At 45.2% G+C, this 16,943-nt stretch overlaps 1 protein-coding gene across 1 annotated transcript in view; it reads left to right on the top strand.

Annotated features, from left to right (window-relative positions):
• LOC128327114 (sodium- and chloride-dependent GABA transporter 1-like) overlaps positions 1 to 16,943 on the top strand; it is a 66,019-nt gene that overhangs the window by 24,350 nt on the left and 24,726 nt on the right. Inside the window, exons 7-9 of the mRNA XM_053255395.1 lie at positions 2,051 to 2,154; positions 7,115 to 7,239; positions 9,535 to 9,647. Coding sequence (XP_053111370.1) covers positions 2,051 to 2,154; positions 7,115 to 7,239; positions 9,535 to 9,647 — 342 coding nt within the window. The remainder of the gene's footprint in view (positions 1 to 2,050; positions 2,155 to 7,114; positions 7,240 to 9,534; positions 9,648 to 16,943) is intronic.

Raw genomic sequence — 16,943 nt, 5'->3', positions numbered from 1 at the left:
ATGGGTATTTTGTTTTGTCTACAAAACACCCGAAAGAGGCTGTTTTGGGTACAAAACGTTTTGTATCCGAAACGTTTCGCACATCCCTACAGAACTACAACTTTTGTGCCTGAGGGGAAAAAACAGTTATCAAGTTTCTTCACATAGAAATCCCTCCAGTTAAAATCATTCCGCATAAGCCTCTCCATAGCTGTAGCTCCCAAAGCCAAGACGTTTTATTAATTTACATACAAAGGGTAAACAGTGGAAGCAAGTAAACTTTCAAATAAAATTAAGGCTTTCAGTGTCATTCTAATAGAATCTTCTGAATTCATCTCAAAGTAAAACACATCTTAACTGTCACTCCCCGTACCAATTTCCCCACCCTGTCTTTAGCAAGATCAACATTCAGTAAAAATGAAAGTAATGAGGAATTAAAAGTTGTAAGTTGTAAGGGATAATAAATCTTCATCGTTCGAGCTCAGCCAAGAGACAAGTATGGTGATTCTTCAAGATAAAGTCAAGGTCTCGACACGAAGGGAGCAAACTCTTTCTCCAACACTTTCGCTTCTCCAGTCAGAGCTTGGATAGTTAATAGCAAAAAGGTGATTGTTCAGCCATAAAACACCTTGTCAGTCATGCAAACAACAGGAATTGTAAATGGAACTATTAATACAGAGCAAGTCTTCTAGAGTCGGATCCTACCAGCAAACTGGTAAACAATTTTTCCATGCAGGGCTTTGTAAGACAAACATAGCTGAATTGACATGTGGCTTTGCAAAACATTAAAATGAAAAACAGAGTCAAGAAAGTGTGGTGGGGGTGGGGGAGACCATTCTCTCCAAGTCTATCTTCTCCATTGCAAGTTCTTGTCTGCTGGGAAGTTCACAATGTGGGAGGAGGGAGTTCACAAAGAATTTTAAATGGGAAGAAAAAAGAAAAAGAAACCATGATATTCCTCGACGACAAAGGCTATAAATAGTTTATAGTTTATAGTTCAAGATTAAACTAAGAAACAAGTAATTGCTGGAGTATCAGACTTTTTTAAAAAAAAATTCTTCGAGGCAGAACTGAAAGCTGTTAGCGTTGGAATGCTGAGATCTCCAGCAAAATAAAAAATAGCGAAAATAAGCAAGAGCTATCAATAAAAAGCCATAGAACTGCCAAACTCACGGCCGTAGACATCTCAGAGATTTAATTAGGAAAGATGTAGATAGGAATATATGTAGCAAGGTCTTCCTTAATGAGGCTGGTGGAAACCTCTCCCATTCAGCCTGATGCTTGAATAGCAATAGCAATAGCAATAGCACTTACATTTATTTACCGCTCTATAGCCGGAGCTCTCTAAGCGGTTTACAATGATTTTTAGCATATTGCCCCCAACATTCTGGGTACTCATTTTACCGACCTCGGAAGGATGGAAGGCTGAGTCAACCAAAGCAGAAAGGTCTCTCCCGAGGGGGTCGTCCAGAGTCCTCCAGACTTTCTCAATCCTGGAATCTTGCCAGACTCCCCTCCTGTCGAAGTGGGGAGGCCAAGCTCTGCATGCATTCTGATCTTCATATTAATAATGAAGATAATTAGACCGAACGGGATTGAAAACTCCTGAGAGGTTAGTCGGGAGCTTCCTTCCAGGAAGCCATATTTGCTCTCTCTCGGCCTTTTGGCTAAGATCAAGGAAAGTTGCTGTCTTTTCGGGTTGTTAGTTGATGCGAGACTGCGACCCCTGCTGTTTATGTTCCGAATGCGACTTGCCCAAACAGAGGCATTTTGCTGCTGTTCCAGCAGCTAGTCTGGAAAGAGCTCTACCCATCCTCTTCCCTCTCTCTGCCCTCATTGCTGCTGGCAAAGAGAGGGTGGGTGGGTTAATGGTGTCACTGCCTTTCAACATCCCTGCAGCTGCCAGCCTGCCTCCCCCCCCCCCGCCATTGCCGCCCACAGAGAACCAGTGCAGAAGTTCATGACATCACTACCCGACCTGAGTGGACAACTTCTAAATATTTGGAAGCCTCCGAGCTAGTAAACCAGATTATGTCAATATAGAAATTCAAGGCATCTTCTTCCTTTTCAGGTTTGGATGGATGCAGCCACACAGATCTTTTTCTCCTATGGTCTAGGACTGGGGTCACTGATCGCCTTGGGAAGTTATAACACTTTCCATAACAATGTCTACAGGTTTGTAGTGTGCACTTGAATGTTCACCAACAATGATAATACTTCTTTATGCAACACTTTAGGCTGTTGGAAATATTTTCATACATTAAGGCAGTTCACATGTCCTACCCAGTTTTTTGATCAAGTGTCCGACCCAGTTTTGGGAGCTCTGCGTGCTCCTGACCTTTCAGTCATGTGTGAGCAAGCAACTAGGTTGGAGGAGGGAGGCATGATCATGTGTGAGAGAGCAGCTGGGGAGGACAACTTCTTAATGTATTTACTTTTTGTATTTATATACCATCCCATATGCAAATCTCTGGGTGGATTGCAGATTAAAGGCACAAGAGATTAAAAGGAGATTTAAACAGATTAAAAGGAAACGCTTCTCCTCCTACCTCATCCAAGAGCTGGGTAGGACACCCAGCTCCTCTCTCACCCACGATCACTCCCCCTTCCTCCTACCTTGGTTAAGACTGACAAAAAGAAGGAAGCATGCCCAGCTCCCAAACAGGGATCCCCAGATGTTGACTAAAACTCCCAGAATTCCCCAGCTGCAATGGCTTTTGCTTGGGGATTATGAGAGTTGTAGACAACACCGTCTGGGGATCCCTGTTAGAGGGAACACTGCCCCCAAAGCTCAGCAGGATACTTGTCGTGAGAACTGCTTTATGATCTTGTAATACTGTAAGGCAGGGATGTATTGTTTTCCTCGTCGTTTAAATGGTGAGCTGAGGCCCAGGTCTGGAAGGGCAACACAAGCTCTCTAGGATAGCTTTTGGACCTGCCAAAGACTGGTGACAACTGAAGGCTGTTAGGTCTTGCACAGGCACTCCCCCTTCACCCAGTCCCTTCTCAACCCAATTGGATACATGGCGAGGGGGCCCCAGAGCTGCTAGGCATTGTGCTGTGCCCTCAGAGCTGGTGCTTAGGTTCAGTGTTGCCTCTGCTCCTGGGGAACCATGGGAAATGGAGAGGGCTATAGGCAAGGGGCTGGAGCCCCACCTGTGGACACTGGGTCCTCCGTGCTCCAGGACTCCTTCAAGGGAATGGCTGGCTCCAACTGCTCCAGTTCTGATGGATCTGGGTTATACCTTCTATCCTATTGACCACTAGTGGCACTGGGGATAGAGACAGTAAGCAAGGGTCTCTCGCTTTGTTTCCCCACTCTTGTTTCTCTCTGTGTGTCTGCTCTGGCTTCCTCTTGTTGGTAGACAGATACTGAGGCGGGTCTCACGATCAGTTCTGCATGACTGCTGGCTCCATGACGGAGCCAGTGGGGGCTGGGGAGTTTGGGGGCCGCGTGGTCCCCAGAAGCTCCAATGTGTCCTGCACGAGCGTGCAGGGCATACTGGGGAGACCCCCGAGCCGGGAGGCTGCTTTCAGCCTCCTGCCCGGCGTCTACTCATGAGTAGCCATGGCTCGGAGCCGCGCCTACTCACAATCCCAAAACCCGGGTTTGCGGAGCACTCGCTCCGCAAACCCGGTTTAAGGGGCAGGCTGCTTGAGCAGGTTACCCGCTCAAGAACCACCAGGCTCGCAGCCGATGATTGTGAGGCAATGATTGTGAGACATGATTGTGAGGCTAGCCCGATTTTCTACAATTGTGTGAATAGCCTCACTCTCAGGTCTCCCCCTCCTCTTCATACCTGCTTGTTGCAGTTTACCTTTCTCCTTCTGTGTTCTCTTCTTGCACTGTGAAGACATAGAAAGCTCAGGGACACAGACTTCCTATCCAAGTATGTAACTTCCTTAATAAACCTTTACAAGTATTTGGACCTTAAATGTCTGTCTCAAGATACTCTGAATGGACTTGGTTCTTCTCACACATGCTTGCTCTGGTATAATTGGGATCACTGAAATCCCTTCCCTACAGCTGTGTATTGGCTTGCAAGCCAAACCTCTATCCACTAGGTGAGTAAGTGGCCATTGTTGTAAATATAAGTGGCCCGATTAAAAATAACAGCAACAACAAAGTTGCTACCACTCCAGATAAGGATTTGGCCACAGTTTCTCATAGGAGATGTTTTAGTATTCTTCTACAAAACCAAATTATCCATTTAACAGTAGCATGCAACATGGCTCATTATTTAAATGTATGGGTAAACATGGGAGCTTCGGATTCCAAATGTTAGAGTAGAATTGATTTTTTAAAAGATTTATTTTTAGGAAATCAGGTTGCTGAGCATTCAAGATGTGAAAGAAAATGATATAGCTCTAAAAAGCTCTCTACGTTGTAAGGATAGGATCTATACTTCCACATGCTTCAGGATTCTAAGAGGACAAATCTGGATCCTTTCCATAGGCCAAAAGCTGTTTTCAGCCTTGGTTGTCCCTACACACAGCTTGTATGTTAGAGAACTAAAGGAAGAGGTGCATAGAGACACCTTCCTAGCCAAAATAATGATTCCAAGCAAAGGAAAGATAGCAAGGCCCTTTCCCATGCTGGCAATCAATTTAGGGGAACAGCAAGAAGTACCTTGAAATATAGGATTCACTAGTAGTAGGAGCAAACCCAAAAGAATCCTAAGTAAATATATTTAATCCTGAGATTGTTGTAAATAAAAAACTTTGTATACGTAACATTTATGCATACAATCAAATTTTGGAAACATGAACATGTTAAAGCATGTATGGATGTGCACATAGCTTCATACACATAACAATTCAATAAACTCCGTAAGGAATCACTGGCTGCAAGTTTGCTAGCAGCTGAGTAGTAAAATATCTTGCAAGTAGTAAAACACCTTGCTTGATAAATGTCTTTCTCCAAATGAGTGAAAGGACTTTCTCCTAGTATACCACACAGTGCTTACAATCTGTGCTTTGCAGGAGAACAGTAGATTGTAAGCATTGTGTGGTCTACTAGGAGAAAATTCTTTCTGGCACACATTTGGAGTATTTTGCAAGAAGAATGAAACCAATGCATCATTGCCACTGAAGAAGACTGAGAACTGGTTGAAACACATTTGGCTTCAACTAAGTGTTGCTGGTTCAAATCCCAGCTGGTATGTTTCCCAGACTATGGGAAACACCTATATCGGGCAGCAGCGATAAAGGAAGATGCTGAAAGGCTCAGGAGATGCTCGGGAGATGGCAATGGAAAACCCCTCCTGTATTCTACCAAAGAAAACCACATGGCTCTGTGGTCGCCAGGAGTTGACACCTGCTCAACAGTATAACTTTACTTTTCAGTGACTTCATATTCTTCTCCTTGGTCAGGATAGACTGGTGGAAAGATCAATACTTTTTTGAGAGCATCCCTTCTGACTAATTGAAAGATTTCTTTCATTTCTTCAAGGGATAGAACTCAGCTACTAGCAAACTTGCAGTTAGTTACTCCATAAGAACTTTATTGAATTGTTATGTGTATGAGGTTATGCTTTTAAAAAAAACCACACACATTTTCAGGTTTCCAAAGTCTGATTATAGGCATATACTGTACATGTAATGTATACAAAGTTTTATATTTATTACAATCTCAGGATTAAATATACTAGTACAGTATATCTACTTAGAAGCAATTTAGGGGCACACACATTACCAAACACAGGCATTCTGATCAGAAACTGCTCACAAGTACAAGTGCTTCTAAAGCTATGATCACACTTATGTAGCATTCTAGCTTCACACTCAAATGAAAACAACCATTTCTATCTGGGACTAGGGCCTCCGTGTTGATCATCCCTGAATTCTTTTTCTTGGCACAATCTTTCAGCTGCAAGTAAGAGTTTTTCTCAAGGCCACTGAACATCTAATGTTCCTTCAGAAATGGTTTTTGCTGCCCTCTGCATATTCATAGAGAAGATGTATCCCCGGGGAGGGCTGGCGAGGCTTTAAACATTCACAGGGAAATCCTCTTAAAACCTTCCCTGTTTTCAACCCATTAACTAGAGACCTGGGCCTTGCTTAAAACCTCAAGCTATATTTAAGACTCTCCATCCAACCATGGAGAAACAACTTCTGATGGCAACCGTGCAAGTCCATGAAAATTTGAACTGGACCCTGTCTTTGCTTTCGCCTTGCCCTTCTCTGTGCAAGCTTACCAGGTTCCCTTTTCATTCCCTTTTCTCACCCACTTCTCACATCCTTCATTTATCCTATTCATGCAGTTTTTCTTGCTGCTTTCTTTCCTGCCCTCTCCCATCGACTGGGAGAGGGTGAGTGACCACATGAGGGACTGTGCATCTCCCCTTCCCAGTCCTGGCCACAGCCCTTGCATTGAAGTGCATCTGATTTCAACACAGGGGGCATGGCCAGGACCAGGGGCGTGCAGCCCTCATTTGCTCCGAGCTAGCAAGCACTTGGTTTGCCTGCGGGATTCAGGGAAGGGGCAAGGGGGCACCATCACAACCTCCAGACCCTGGCAGCTCAGGGACGTTTGCCCCCTCTTGTCCAATCATGGTGGCTGTGCTCCTGACACTGATGGAGAGGAGAGCTGGGCTTGTGGTAGCAGGCATGACTTGTCCCCATAGCTAAGCAGGGTCTGCCCTGGTTGCATCTGAATGGGAGACTTGATGTGTGAGCACTGCAAGATATTCCCCTCAGGGGATGAAGCCGCTCTGGGAAGAGCAGAAAGTTTCAAGTTCCCTCCCTGGCTTCTCCAAGATAGGGCTGAGAGAGATTCCTGCCTGCAACCTTGGAGAAGCCACTGCCAGTCTGTGAAGACAATACTGAGCTAGATAGACCAATGGTCTGACTCAGTATATGGCAGCTTCCTATGTCCCTATGTCCCTATGGTTTCAAACTACACACTCAGTGTTGGCAGAGCTTTCCCCACAGCAGAAGTCGGGATCACGGGCATGCTCCAGGACCAGCAGTGTGGTGTTTTCCATGTCGTGTGAAGCCACCCTTAGTGAGAATCTGCCATTAACTGGCTTAGTTTTCCCCCAGACATTTTCAACTCTTTGCTGTTCTGCTTGGCTGATGGGGTAGAAATTGTGAGAGACTTTCCCCTTTGCTACTTTCAGTTTCTTCTTTCTAGAGACTCCATCATCGTTTGTGGCATAAATTCTACCACAAGCATCTTCGCAGGATTTCTGATTTTCTCCATTGTGGGCTTCATGGCTCACATCACTAAGAAGTCAATACCTGAGCTGGCATCATCAGGTAAGCAGATGCTAACTGTGCAGGCGTCCAGCCACAGGATAAACGTGGCCAAAGTTTTTAAGACCCACTAAAATTCTGTGCCATGAATAGCTGAATTCACTATATGAATTATGCGAACTGGACACATTTGCACAATTTATCTTACTTTGCATAATTTATTCTGCAATGTTAGGTATTTTGCATAATATGTTTCTTCAATAATATAATATAATTCATAATATAATTTTGCATAATATGCAAATAATAGGTTTGGGTCATCAAGGGGAAGGGGCAAGGAACTTTGCTTCTCCATTAAGTTCTGCCCCAATAACCCCTCTGATTTGGGAGGTTTCTGCAGGCATTGTCCACATTATTTCAAGCATGGCTTCATAAGCATAAGGGCTAGAAACTTGTTCTCTCCTTTTTTTTTAACATGGAAGCTGAAATTCTCAGAACGTTGACTTCTAGGCTCAATATTACATTCATAGTAGAGATCCTTCAGCACCACCAGAGTCAGCAACTGCAAAGCCCCTTTAAGCCACAGAGTATTTATCAGGGAAGGGGCCAAACTACTCTACTTGGGCAGTTCTCAAGGGGTGAGACAGGACTGGCAAACCCCATGACCCAAATCCACTGCCAGAGGAACTGGACCCCTGACCTTCAAGCAGCTGCAAACATCTGCTGTGACCAGCTCTCTCTTGCCTGGTTGGCGCTATCCAAGGTCCTGACCCTTTCCCCGAACTGTGCTCCAGGTTCAGGTGAGGATTAAAGGCCTCTTTCCCACTTTCCCAGAGAGCAAAAGAACTGGCTTTAAAGGGGGATTGGACAAATTCATGGCTTGCCATGATATCTAAATGGACCTCCATGCTCTAAGACAATATATATACCTCTGAACACCAGTTGGTATTCAGCTGGTTGTTGGGGTCACACCAGAGATCTCAGTTGTCTTCATGGTGTTCTGGCACATTGGTAAGGCCCCCGCTCCGCCAGGAGTGCTCACTCACAGTTTAATGGGGGGTGCCAGTAAGGTCATGCTGAGGCTGTCAGGGTAGGTCACAGGCCAGGGCTGAGAAAAGCTGGAGCTAGGTTGCTGATGAGTCACCTTAAGTGGCGCAGCGGGAAAATGCTTGACTAACAAGCAGAAGGTTGCTGGTTTGAATCCCCGCTGGTACTATATTGGTCAGCAGTGATATAGGAAGATGCTGAAAAGCATCCTCTCATACTGCGTGGGATGAGGCAATGGTAAACCCCTCCTGTATTCTACCAAAGAAAACCACAGGGTTCTGTGGGCTCCAGGAGTCAAAATCGACTCGATGACACACTTTACTTTATGCTGATGATGAAGGCAGATACTGGGCAGCAGCAGAGTCTGGAGCCAGGTAGTTGGTAGGGTCTGGAGCAAGGCTGCAGGCAGGGTCAGAAAGCAAGAGCTGGGGCATTCAGGTCTCTGCTACTGGCTGGATCCAGGAGCAAGGAAGAGCTGGCAACAGAGCTGTTGTTCCAGCCATGAGCAGACTAGACTGAGAGGCTAATAAAGCTGAGACTGGCAGAACAGAGGCTGACAACCATTTTGTTGCCACTGGGGCTGCCTGCCTTCTGGCTTCTGGGTCGCACTCTTCCTCACACAGAGACCCTTTCCCTTCCTCATGAGTAGCCCCTGGCCTGAGTTCTTTCCTGGCAGCTCTGTGAGCCAGCTTTCTTGGAGAGCTCTGTGGCCCTCTGACGCTGTTCAGGCTGATGGGAGGACTCCTCCGAGTCCAGTGGGGGCTTCGTGGGGGACCCCCCTGCCCACAATAGTCCAGGTACAGGAGCCTCTCTCTTGTAGGGCACAGGGATGCTCTCTGCTGTGGTGTCCCCTGGTTCTCAGGCGTCAGGATGGGCTTCAGAAAGTTTCCCGCTCCTTGCCTCGGTGGTCTCCACACTAACTGGGGTTCGGTCGGCATGTCAGGAACCCCTGGTTCATCAGTCCTAGCCCACTCCTGACCCTGTTCAGACTCGTTGTTGAGGTGCCCATCCAGAGCCAGTTCCACTGCTGCATCCTGAACAGACTCCTCTTCGTCTGACTCTGGTGGCCGGGTGCAATCCCTGAAATGTGTGTTTGTGGGCTTCCCTGCCTCAGCAGAGGTCTGGACTCATTCATTGTCTGGGACAGCATAACAGGGGCTGTAGGAAGGGGAGGGGCTGCAGCTGAGAGGTGGAGCACCAACTTTGATGCAGAAATTCTCCAGTTCCTTGCATGGGACCTTCAGGTGGGATGGGGGGAAAGGAGTTATAAAGTTAATCGGCAACCTAAGCAGTGCATTTTGATGGCTGCAGGTCCAGGACTGGCCTTCCTTGCCTATCCACAGGTGGTCACGCAGCTCCCGATGTCCCCACTCTGGTCAATCCTCTTCTTTTCCATGCTGATGATGCTTGGCCTCGACAGCCAGGTAAGGTATTTTCAAAGCAACCTGTGGGGTGGGGGCATAAAGAGCCAAAGACTTATTTGGTTCCCTTTGGTTTGGCTTGCTTTCCTCTGTATCATTTTTAAAGTTGAACTTTTTATAGCAGTAGGTGGTGGAAAGTTTCTTCCTTCCGTAAAATAACCCCCTTTTTCTGATTTAAGAGGGGTCAGCAGCTGGCATCCCTGGGGCTCGTTCTGGCCCATAGAGTCCTCCAATATTGGTTCCGCTCTCAAGGTTCCTCCCCCACTTATAATGAATCTTAAGGAAGGCACTTCCTTCTGAACACCCTCTTTAACCTCTAATGTTCTGCCTCCCCCCACCTGCCCCCCTTTTAAATGTGTATTTTGGCCATTAACTAACCAGTTAGACCCCTGCTAACAGGGCAAAGAGGCACCTTTTTAACGTGGTGATTCTTTTTATTTAGCAGGGGGAGAGTAACTGGCCTTATCCACCCCCCCACCCAGCACAGAGATCCATCTTATTTATTTATTATTTCTCTATGTAAACTGCTTTGGAAACTTTTGTTGAAAAGTGGTATATAAATTGTTGTTGTTGTTGTTGTTAACTCCTGTTTGCCTGAGTTTAGGTTCAGAACCAAATTACACATTATGACCAACACATGATTTGGACCTGCCTGACTAATTTTGGTTTGGTTTGTAAATGGGCAATTCCAAAGGTAATGGAATCAAACATGTCACCCCTTTTTAAATGACTGAAGCCAAGAGCAGATTTTCAAGCTAATATTATACCCACTTGCAAGAAAACATCTCCTACTATAGGGCCATATTTTTTACAAAACCTTTAAATATTATAGATCATGTCAAACATGTGGAAATACATTGATAACAGAATCAGAATATCTGGACATGGTTACTGATTCCATTATTGACATATTTTGCACATTTCAGACACTATCTATAATCCTTAAGGGTTTTGTAAAAATGTGGCCTTATAGTAGGAGATGATCTCTTTCCAGGGATATTAATTAGTATTAATTTGAAAATTTTATGGCTACAGTCATTGAAAAAGTGGTGGCATGCTTGATTTTATTTTAATGGGAATTGCCAAAATAGGAACCACAGGGGATAGGAAAATCCAAGCTGGGATCATCATGTTAGAAGAGGAGAACTCTCACTGAATGTTAGTGTTGGAAGGGACCTCCTCCATGCAGGAAACAGCTACATGCATGCCTGCTCAACTTAGGCTCCGCCCAGCTGTTTGTGGACTACAACTCCCATAATGCCCAGCCACAGTGGAAATGATTGATTGATTGATTGATTGATTGATTGATTAAGTGCTGTCAAGTCGGTGTCAACTCTTAGCAACCACATAAATAGATTCTCTCCAGGATGATCTGCCTTCAACTTGGCCTTTAAGGTCTCTCAGTGGTGCATTCATTGCTATCGTAATCGAGTCTATCCACCTTGCTGCTGGTCATTCTCTTCTTCTCTTTCCTTCAACTTTAGCCAGCGTGGTGTAGTGGTTAGAGTGCTGGACTAGGACCGGGGAGACCCGAGTTCAAATCCCCATTCAGCCATGAGACTTGCTGGGTTGACCCTGGGCCGGTCACTTCTCTCTCAGCCTAACCTACTTAACAGGGTTGTTGTGAAAGGGAAACTCAAGTATGTAGGTTCCTTGGAGGAAGAGCGGGATATAAATGTAATAAATAAATAATAAATAAAATAAATATAGACTTCTCCAGGGAGCTGGGTCTTCACATAATGTGTCTGAAGTATGATAGTTTGAGCCTGGTCATTTGTGCCTTGAGTGAAAATTCTGGATTGATTTGTTTTATGATCCATTTGTTTGTTTTCCTGGCTTTCCATAGTATCCTCAAAAGTCTTCTCCAGCAACAAAGTTCAAAAGTATCAATGCTCTTTCTATCTTGCTTCTTCAAAGTCAGCTTTCACATCCATAGAGTGTCATGGGGAAAACCACTGTCTGAACAATTCTAATCTTTGTAGGTATATAGACATGTAATGGCATTTAAATATCCTTTCCAAGGCCTTAATTGCAGCCCTACCAAGTGCTAATCTGTGGCATATTTCTTGACTGCTGGATCCGTGGCAATAGTCAGGGATTTTGGGAGTTGTAGGACAACATCTGCAGGTGGGCCAAAGTTGAGCAGCCCAGAGCTACATCATCCCTGACAGATGCCTGTTTTCTGTTTGTTCCACACTTGCATATTAAATCTAAGAGAAATGCAATATTAAAGAAGGAAATGTACGGTTGTGAATGGGGGCACATTCTTCATAACTGTAAAACCATCACTGGTGCCAGTTCTATCATGGAACTCGGCCACTCATGAGGAGAGCTAGCCAGGTTTTTATTTTGGGACTGCAGGTGTTTTGGGGAGGTTTCTGGCCTACTGGGATATGCTGGGCAGCCCTGGATAAAAATCAAAGAAGAGTCACGCAAACTCTGAGGCAAAACCTTGCTGATCAGCCAGAATGGTTGTTAACTGGAATGAAAGAATATTGGCACTGGAATGTGTAAGAATACATGGCTGTGAACCAGGGGTGGTAAGCCATCAAATCCACAAACAGCTGGTGAAGGGGTCTTGGACTTTAACCCTATGCTCTCTCCTTGGTCCTAATATGGATCACCTGTCCCACACACCACTGTTCGCTCTAACAGGGATTCCTAGATGTTGTCCACTACAACTCCCAGCATTTCCAGCTGCAACAGCTCTTGCTTGGGGGTTATGGGAGTTGTGGTCAACGACATCTGGGAATCCCTGTTAGAGGGAACACTGCGCCCCACCCAAGATTGCTGTTTCCCCCCAGAGGGAAGCTTACATTGGCTTCAGCAGAAAACTGGCTCCATATTTATATGAATCATGAAAAATGTATTTGTGCAAACCATGCCTCAGGGCCAATCCACAAATGCAGCCAGATAATGTAACACAGCTTTTCTAGGACTTTATCATTCAAAACGCAGGTATGGGGCGAGGGATCACATTTTAATGCTCTTCTGTAGGGAAAATCTCCTTGCGCCTAGAAAACTAGCAGAGCAAAGAAAAGGCTGATGAAGAACCCTATCCCCTGACATACTCATCCAATAGGTCGATGTGTTTCCATGGACGGGCAGGGGCAGCCCAAATTGTTGTAGACACCGAGGTGAGGGGGGAAATGTTTACCTTGCTTCATGCCCCTGTTGGAAGCCAGCCCCCTTTCAAAACCAATCCTTGTATGCTCTGAAGGTTCATTAGGGGTAGGGAGGAGGGAAGGGCATCACCAGCCTCCTCTTCTCTCCTCATGCTTTGTGCAAGATTTGCAAGGAGTGTGAGGAGAGGCACTCCTTGAAATGTTGGCAAGGGTCAGATGGGTCCCAAAGAGCTGCCCCAATGGCGACAGATGGGGGAGTATGCTGTATTTTGCCACCCCAAGAATCCCCCGCCTGAGGCGACTACCTCCCTTTGCATGAAAGGGCCGCCCACCCCTGAAGAGGGGGAAGGCATTCAAAAACTCAACCAACAGTCTGCAGTTTGGATGGTACTATCCAAATAAAACTGCAACATATGCTTTTGTTGTAAATCAATTCTTATGGACTCAATGACAAATGGGTCTGTTTTTGATATACTGCATCCCAGCTTTTTAACGGCGGACGGGGGGTGGGGGATGCCATTTACCTTTTTATAGTATTCGATTTATTTCATTGCATTGGCTATTTATAATTTATTATTCACTGGAGATGCAGGCATTGACCTGGTTTATAAGTCAGAGACTTTTAAAAACTGACGCAAATGCTAACTGAACAATTCCTTTATTCATTATTCTTTTTTATGCCTCTAAATACCATTTTTAAAGCATGTAATTTTACATGATTTACTCGAGTGCTGCTTTCCCCCCAAGGTGGCTGCCAGATACTTTTAAGGTGACAGCTCTTCATACACTGTCAGAAACTTCTAAAATTAATTACTTTTAATGTTGTTTCTTAATAAAGTTGCATGCTCAAGTACCCCACAGGGCTGTGGAGTTCAAGAGAGCTTTGAAGAATGACATCTGAGAGCCATCTGTAGTCACCCCCCTTAGCCATACATTTTAATCTCATGATATGTCTTACCACTGAACTCTTTTGATTTTAGAATTTGAGCTCTGTCCCTGACAGATAGCTCACAAATGAGGCTCTTCGCCTGACAGAGAGCTCTCATATACACTGATGGGGTCTGAGCTGTTGGTGACTGACCATTAGAGGTATCTTGGAGTTCTGGTGAACAGCTCATTGAAAGTGTTGACTCAGTGCGCAGCAGCTGTGAAAAGCAAAAATTCCATGCTAGGGATCTTTAGGTAGGGATGTATGAACAGGTTCAAATTCAAACCTGTTCGACATCAAAATGGCTGGTTTGATGGTTCAGTGTCAAGCGACCCCTGAACCGAACCAGTCCCTGCTTGTCCTGATCTTGGACCAAACAACCCCCGGGTTGGCTTCAGGGGTTCATATTTAAAAAGTTTTTTTTGAGGAACCCCCAAACCCAAACTGAACTGGGGGTTGTTTGGGCATGTTTGTGGGTGCACAAATCTGAACATCCCTGGTCTGGTTCAAAACTGGTTTGTACTTGAACCTAACCAGGCAAACCGGTTTTGTGCACACCCCTAGGGAAAGGGATTGAAAATAAAACTGCTAACCTTATAATGCATTTATACTAATCTATGGTAAGACCACAGGAGTATTGTGTACAGTTCTGGTCACCATATCTCAAAAATAGTACTTGTCAAGTTGCAGAAGAGGGCAACCATGGTGATCGGGGTCTAGAGCACTTTCTGTATGAGACAAGACTACACCATCTGGGACTTTTTAGTTTAGAAAAAATACTACCAAGGGGAAACGATAGAGGTCTATAAACTTATGCATAGTGTGGAGAGAAATACCTTCCCCACGCTCCCATAACACTAGGACCAGGGGTCATCCCATGAAACTGAAGGCCAGGAAATTTAGGACTGACAAAAGGAAGTAGTTCTTCACACAGCACATAATTAATCCATGGAATTCTCTGCCACATGATGTGGTGACAGCCACCAGCCTGGATGGCTTTAAGAGGGCCTTAGACAAATTCATGGAGGATAGGTCTATCAATGGCTATTAGTCTGATGGCTATAGGCAACCTCCAGCCTCAGAGGCAGGATGCCTTTGAATACCAGTTGTAGGGGAGCAACAACAGGATAGAGGGCATGCCCATCCCTTGCCTGTGGGCTTCTCAGAGGCATCTGGTGGGTCACTGTGGGAAAGAGGGTGCTGGAGAGTCTGCCCCAGTAGGGTTGTTCTTATGTAAATGGCACAATGACGGCAAACAGCAATCACTGCAACCATAATGATCATATTAGACCACAACTTGAACATGAACCAACAGGATGATACAGTAGCTAAAAAAGGCAAATGGAATCTTGGGCAGCATTAACTGAGGCATTGTGTCAAGATTATAGGAAGTGATAGTCCCACTCTACTCTCTGTGGGTCAGATCTCCCTTGGAATGCTGTGTCCCGTTCTGGTTACTGCATTAAACTAAATGATATTGCTAACAGCTTAAGAAGACAGAATCAGGATTCACAGTGATCTTGACAGGCTCAAACACTGGGCCAAAACCAACAAGATCAAGTTCAACAGAAATAAATGTAAAGTCCTGCATTGAAGTAAGAGCAACCAAATGTGCAAGGCTAGGATGGGAGAGATCTCTGGCTTGGCAGCGGTGCTTGTGGAAATGTTTCTTAGCGGACAAGTTGAATGTGAGCCAGCAGTAGGATGCATCAGCTAAAACAGCGAATGCAGTCTTGGACTGCATTACTGTGTCCAGTTCTGGGCACCACATTCCAAGGAGGACACTGATAAACTGGGACAGGTTCAGAGAAAGGCAACAGGAGTGGTGAGAGGTCTGGAAATCAAGTCCTATGAGGAACAGTTAAAAGAGCTGGGTATATTTAGCCTGGAGGTTTCCCACACAGGGCTTTCAGCTCTCGGAGTATCCGATGAGCGAAGCCATGTCAAATTAGACTCGCAGCATTAGGGAAGCAGCCCCTCCCCTCTGCTCTCAGGTCTTCTTTTTGTGCTGGTTCCCCTGGAGTGCATGCTCTGTGTTTTCCTTCTAGCCAATAGCATTGGCTTCCCAGGGGAGGTGGACGCCACCACGCCTCCCTTCTTCGCAACACACGTGTGGTGTGCTTTACAGCAGTTTGTTTGTTAAACCCTTTTTAAACCAGTAAAAACTTTAAGCAAGCAGACAAATATTGTTCAAAAAACTTTACTGGTACATACACAGAGGTGTTTTTTTAATGGGAACATTCAAAGAGCTTGCTGCCTGAAAACTGATTTTTTCCACTCTTTGCATCCCTAAGACAGCTTCTATTTGCATTTCTACTGCATGCTTTGCTCTTATCATGTTAATGATCATGTGAAGACTCTGTGTCAGCACCTCTCCCTGGCAGCTGCTCCGGTGTATCCAGAAAAACTAGGTAAAATACAGGATTTTAAAAACTTGGACATAAATTGGGATGAGTTGAAATTTAGAAGGGAAAGCCCGATTTGTGTGTGTGTGTGGGGGGGGGGGGTTCCCAAAGATCTTGCATGGACTTCGGGGTAAATCGGGGTAAATGCACACACTCACTTCTGGCAGAAATTCACAGTAATAGCCCTGTCTGTAAATACTCCAAGAGAAGAGAAGAGAAGACTAAGAGGAGATGTGATAGTTATCTTCCGATATCTGAAAGGCTGTCACACGGGAGGAGGACTGAACTTGTTCTCTATTGCTCCTGAAGGCACATGTAAAACCAATGGGTTACAATGGCAAGGAAGCAAATTTAGAGTAGACATTAGGAGGAAATTCCTAGCTGAAAGAGCCATTTGACAGTGGAACAGTCTGCCTCATGGAGTGAGCTCTCTTCCCCTAGAGATTTTCAAGCAGAGGCTGGAGGTCCATTTGTCAGGGACTCCGTAGACAAGGCCTGCTCAACTTTGGTCCCCAGCTGTTTTTGGACTACAACTCCCATAGTCCCCAGCCACAATGGCCAATAGCTAGGGATTATGAGAGTTGTAGGCCAACATCTACAGGAGGGCCGAAGTTGAGCAGCCCTGCTGTAGACGTTTCCTGCACTGAACAGGGGTTGGAGACTAGAAGACCTCCAAGATCCCTTCCAGCTCTAAAATTCTGTGATTCTATTATTCTATCATTATTTGTTCAACAAATGCAAATACTGAACAGATTGGGTGCCATGCCATTTTTCTCTGTGGACTACAGATTTCATGCTGGTAAAACACAGACGATATGGATCAAATCTTTCCTGGAGGTTG

The sequence above is a fragment of the Hemicordylus capensis genome, chromosome 5 (assembly GCF_027244095.1).
Source record: "Hemicordylus capensis ecotype Gifberg chromosome 5, rHemCap1.1.pri, whole genome shotgun sequence".
Classification (NCBI taxonomy): Eukaryota; Metazoa; Chordata; class Lepidosauria; order Squamata; family Cordylidae; genus Hemicordylus; species Hemicordylus capensis.
Note: the sequence above shows the minus strand (reverse complement) of the source record. Positions and strands in the feature narration are given on the sequence as shown.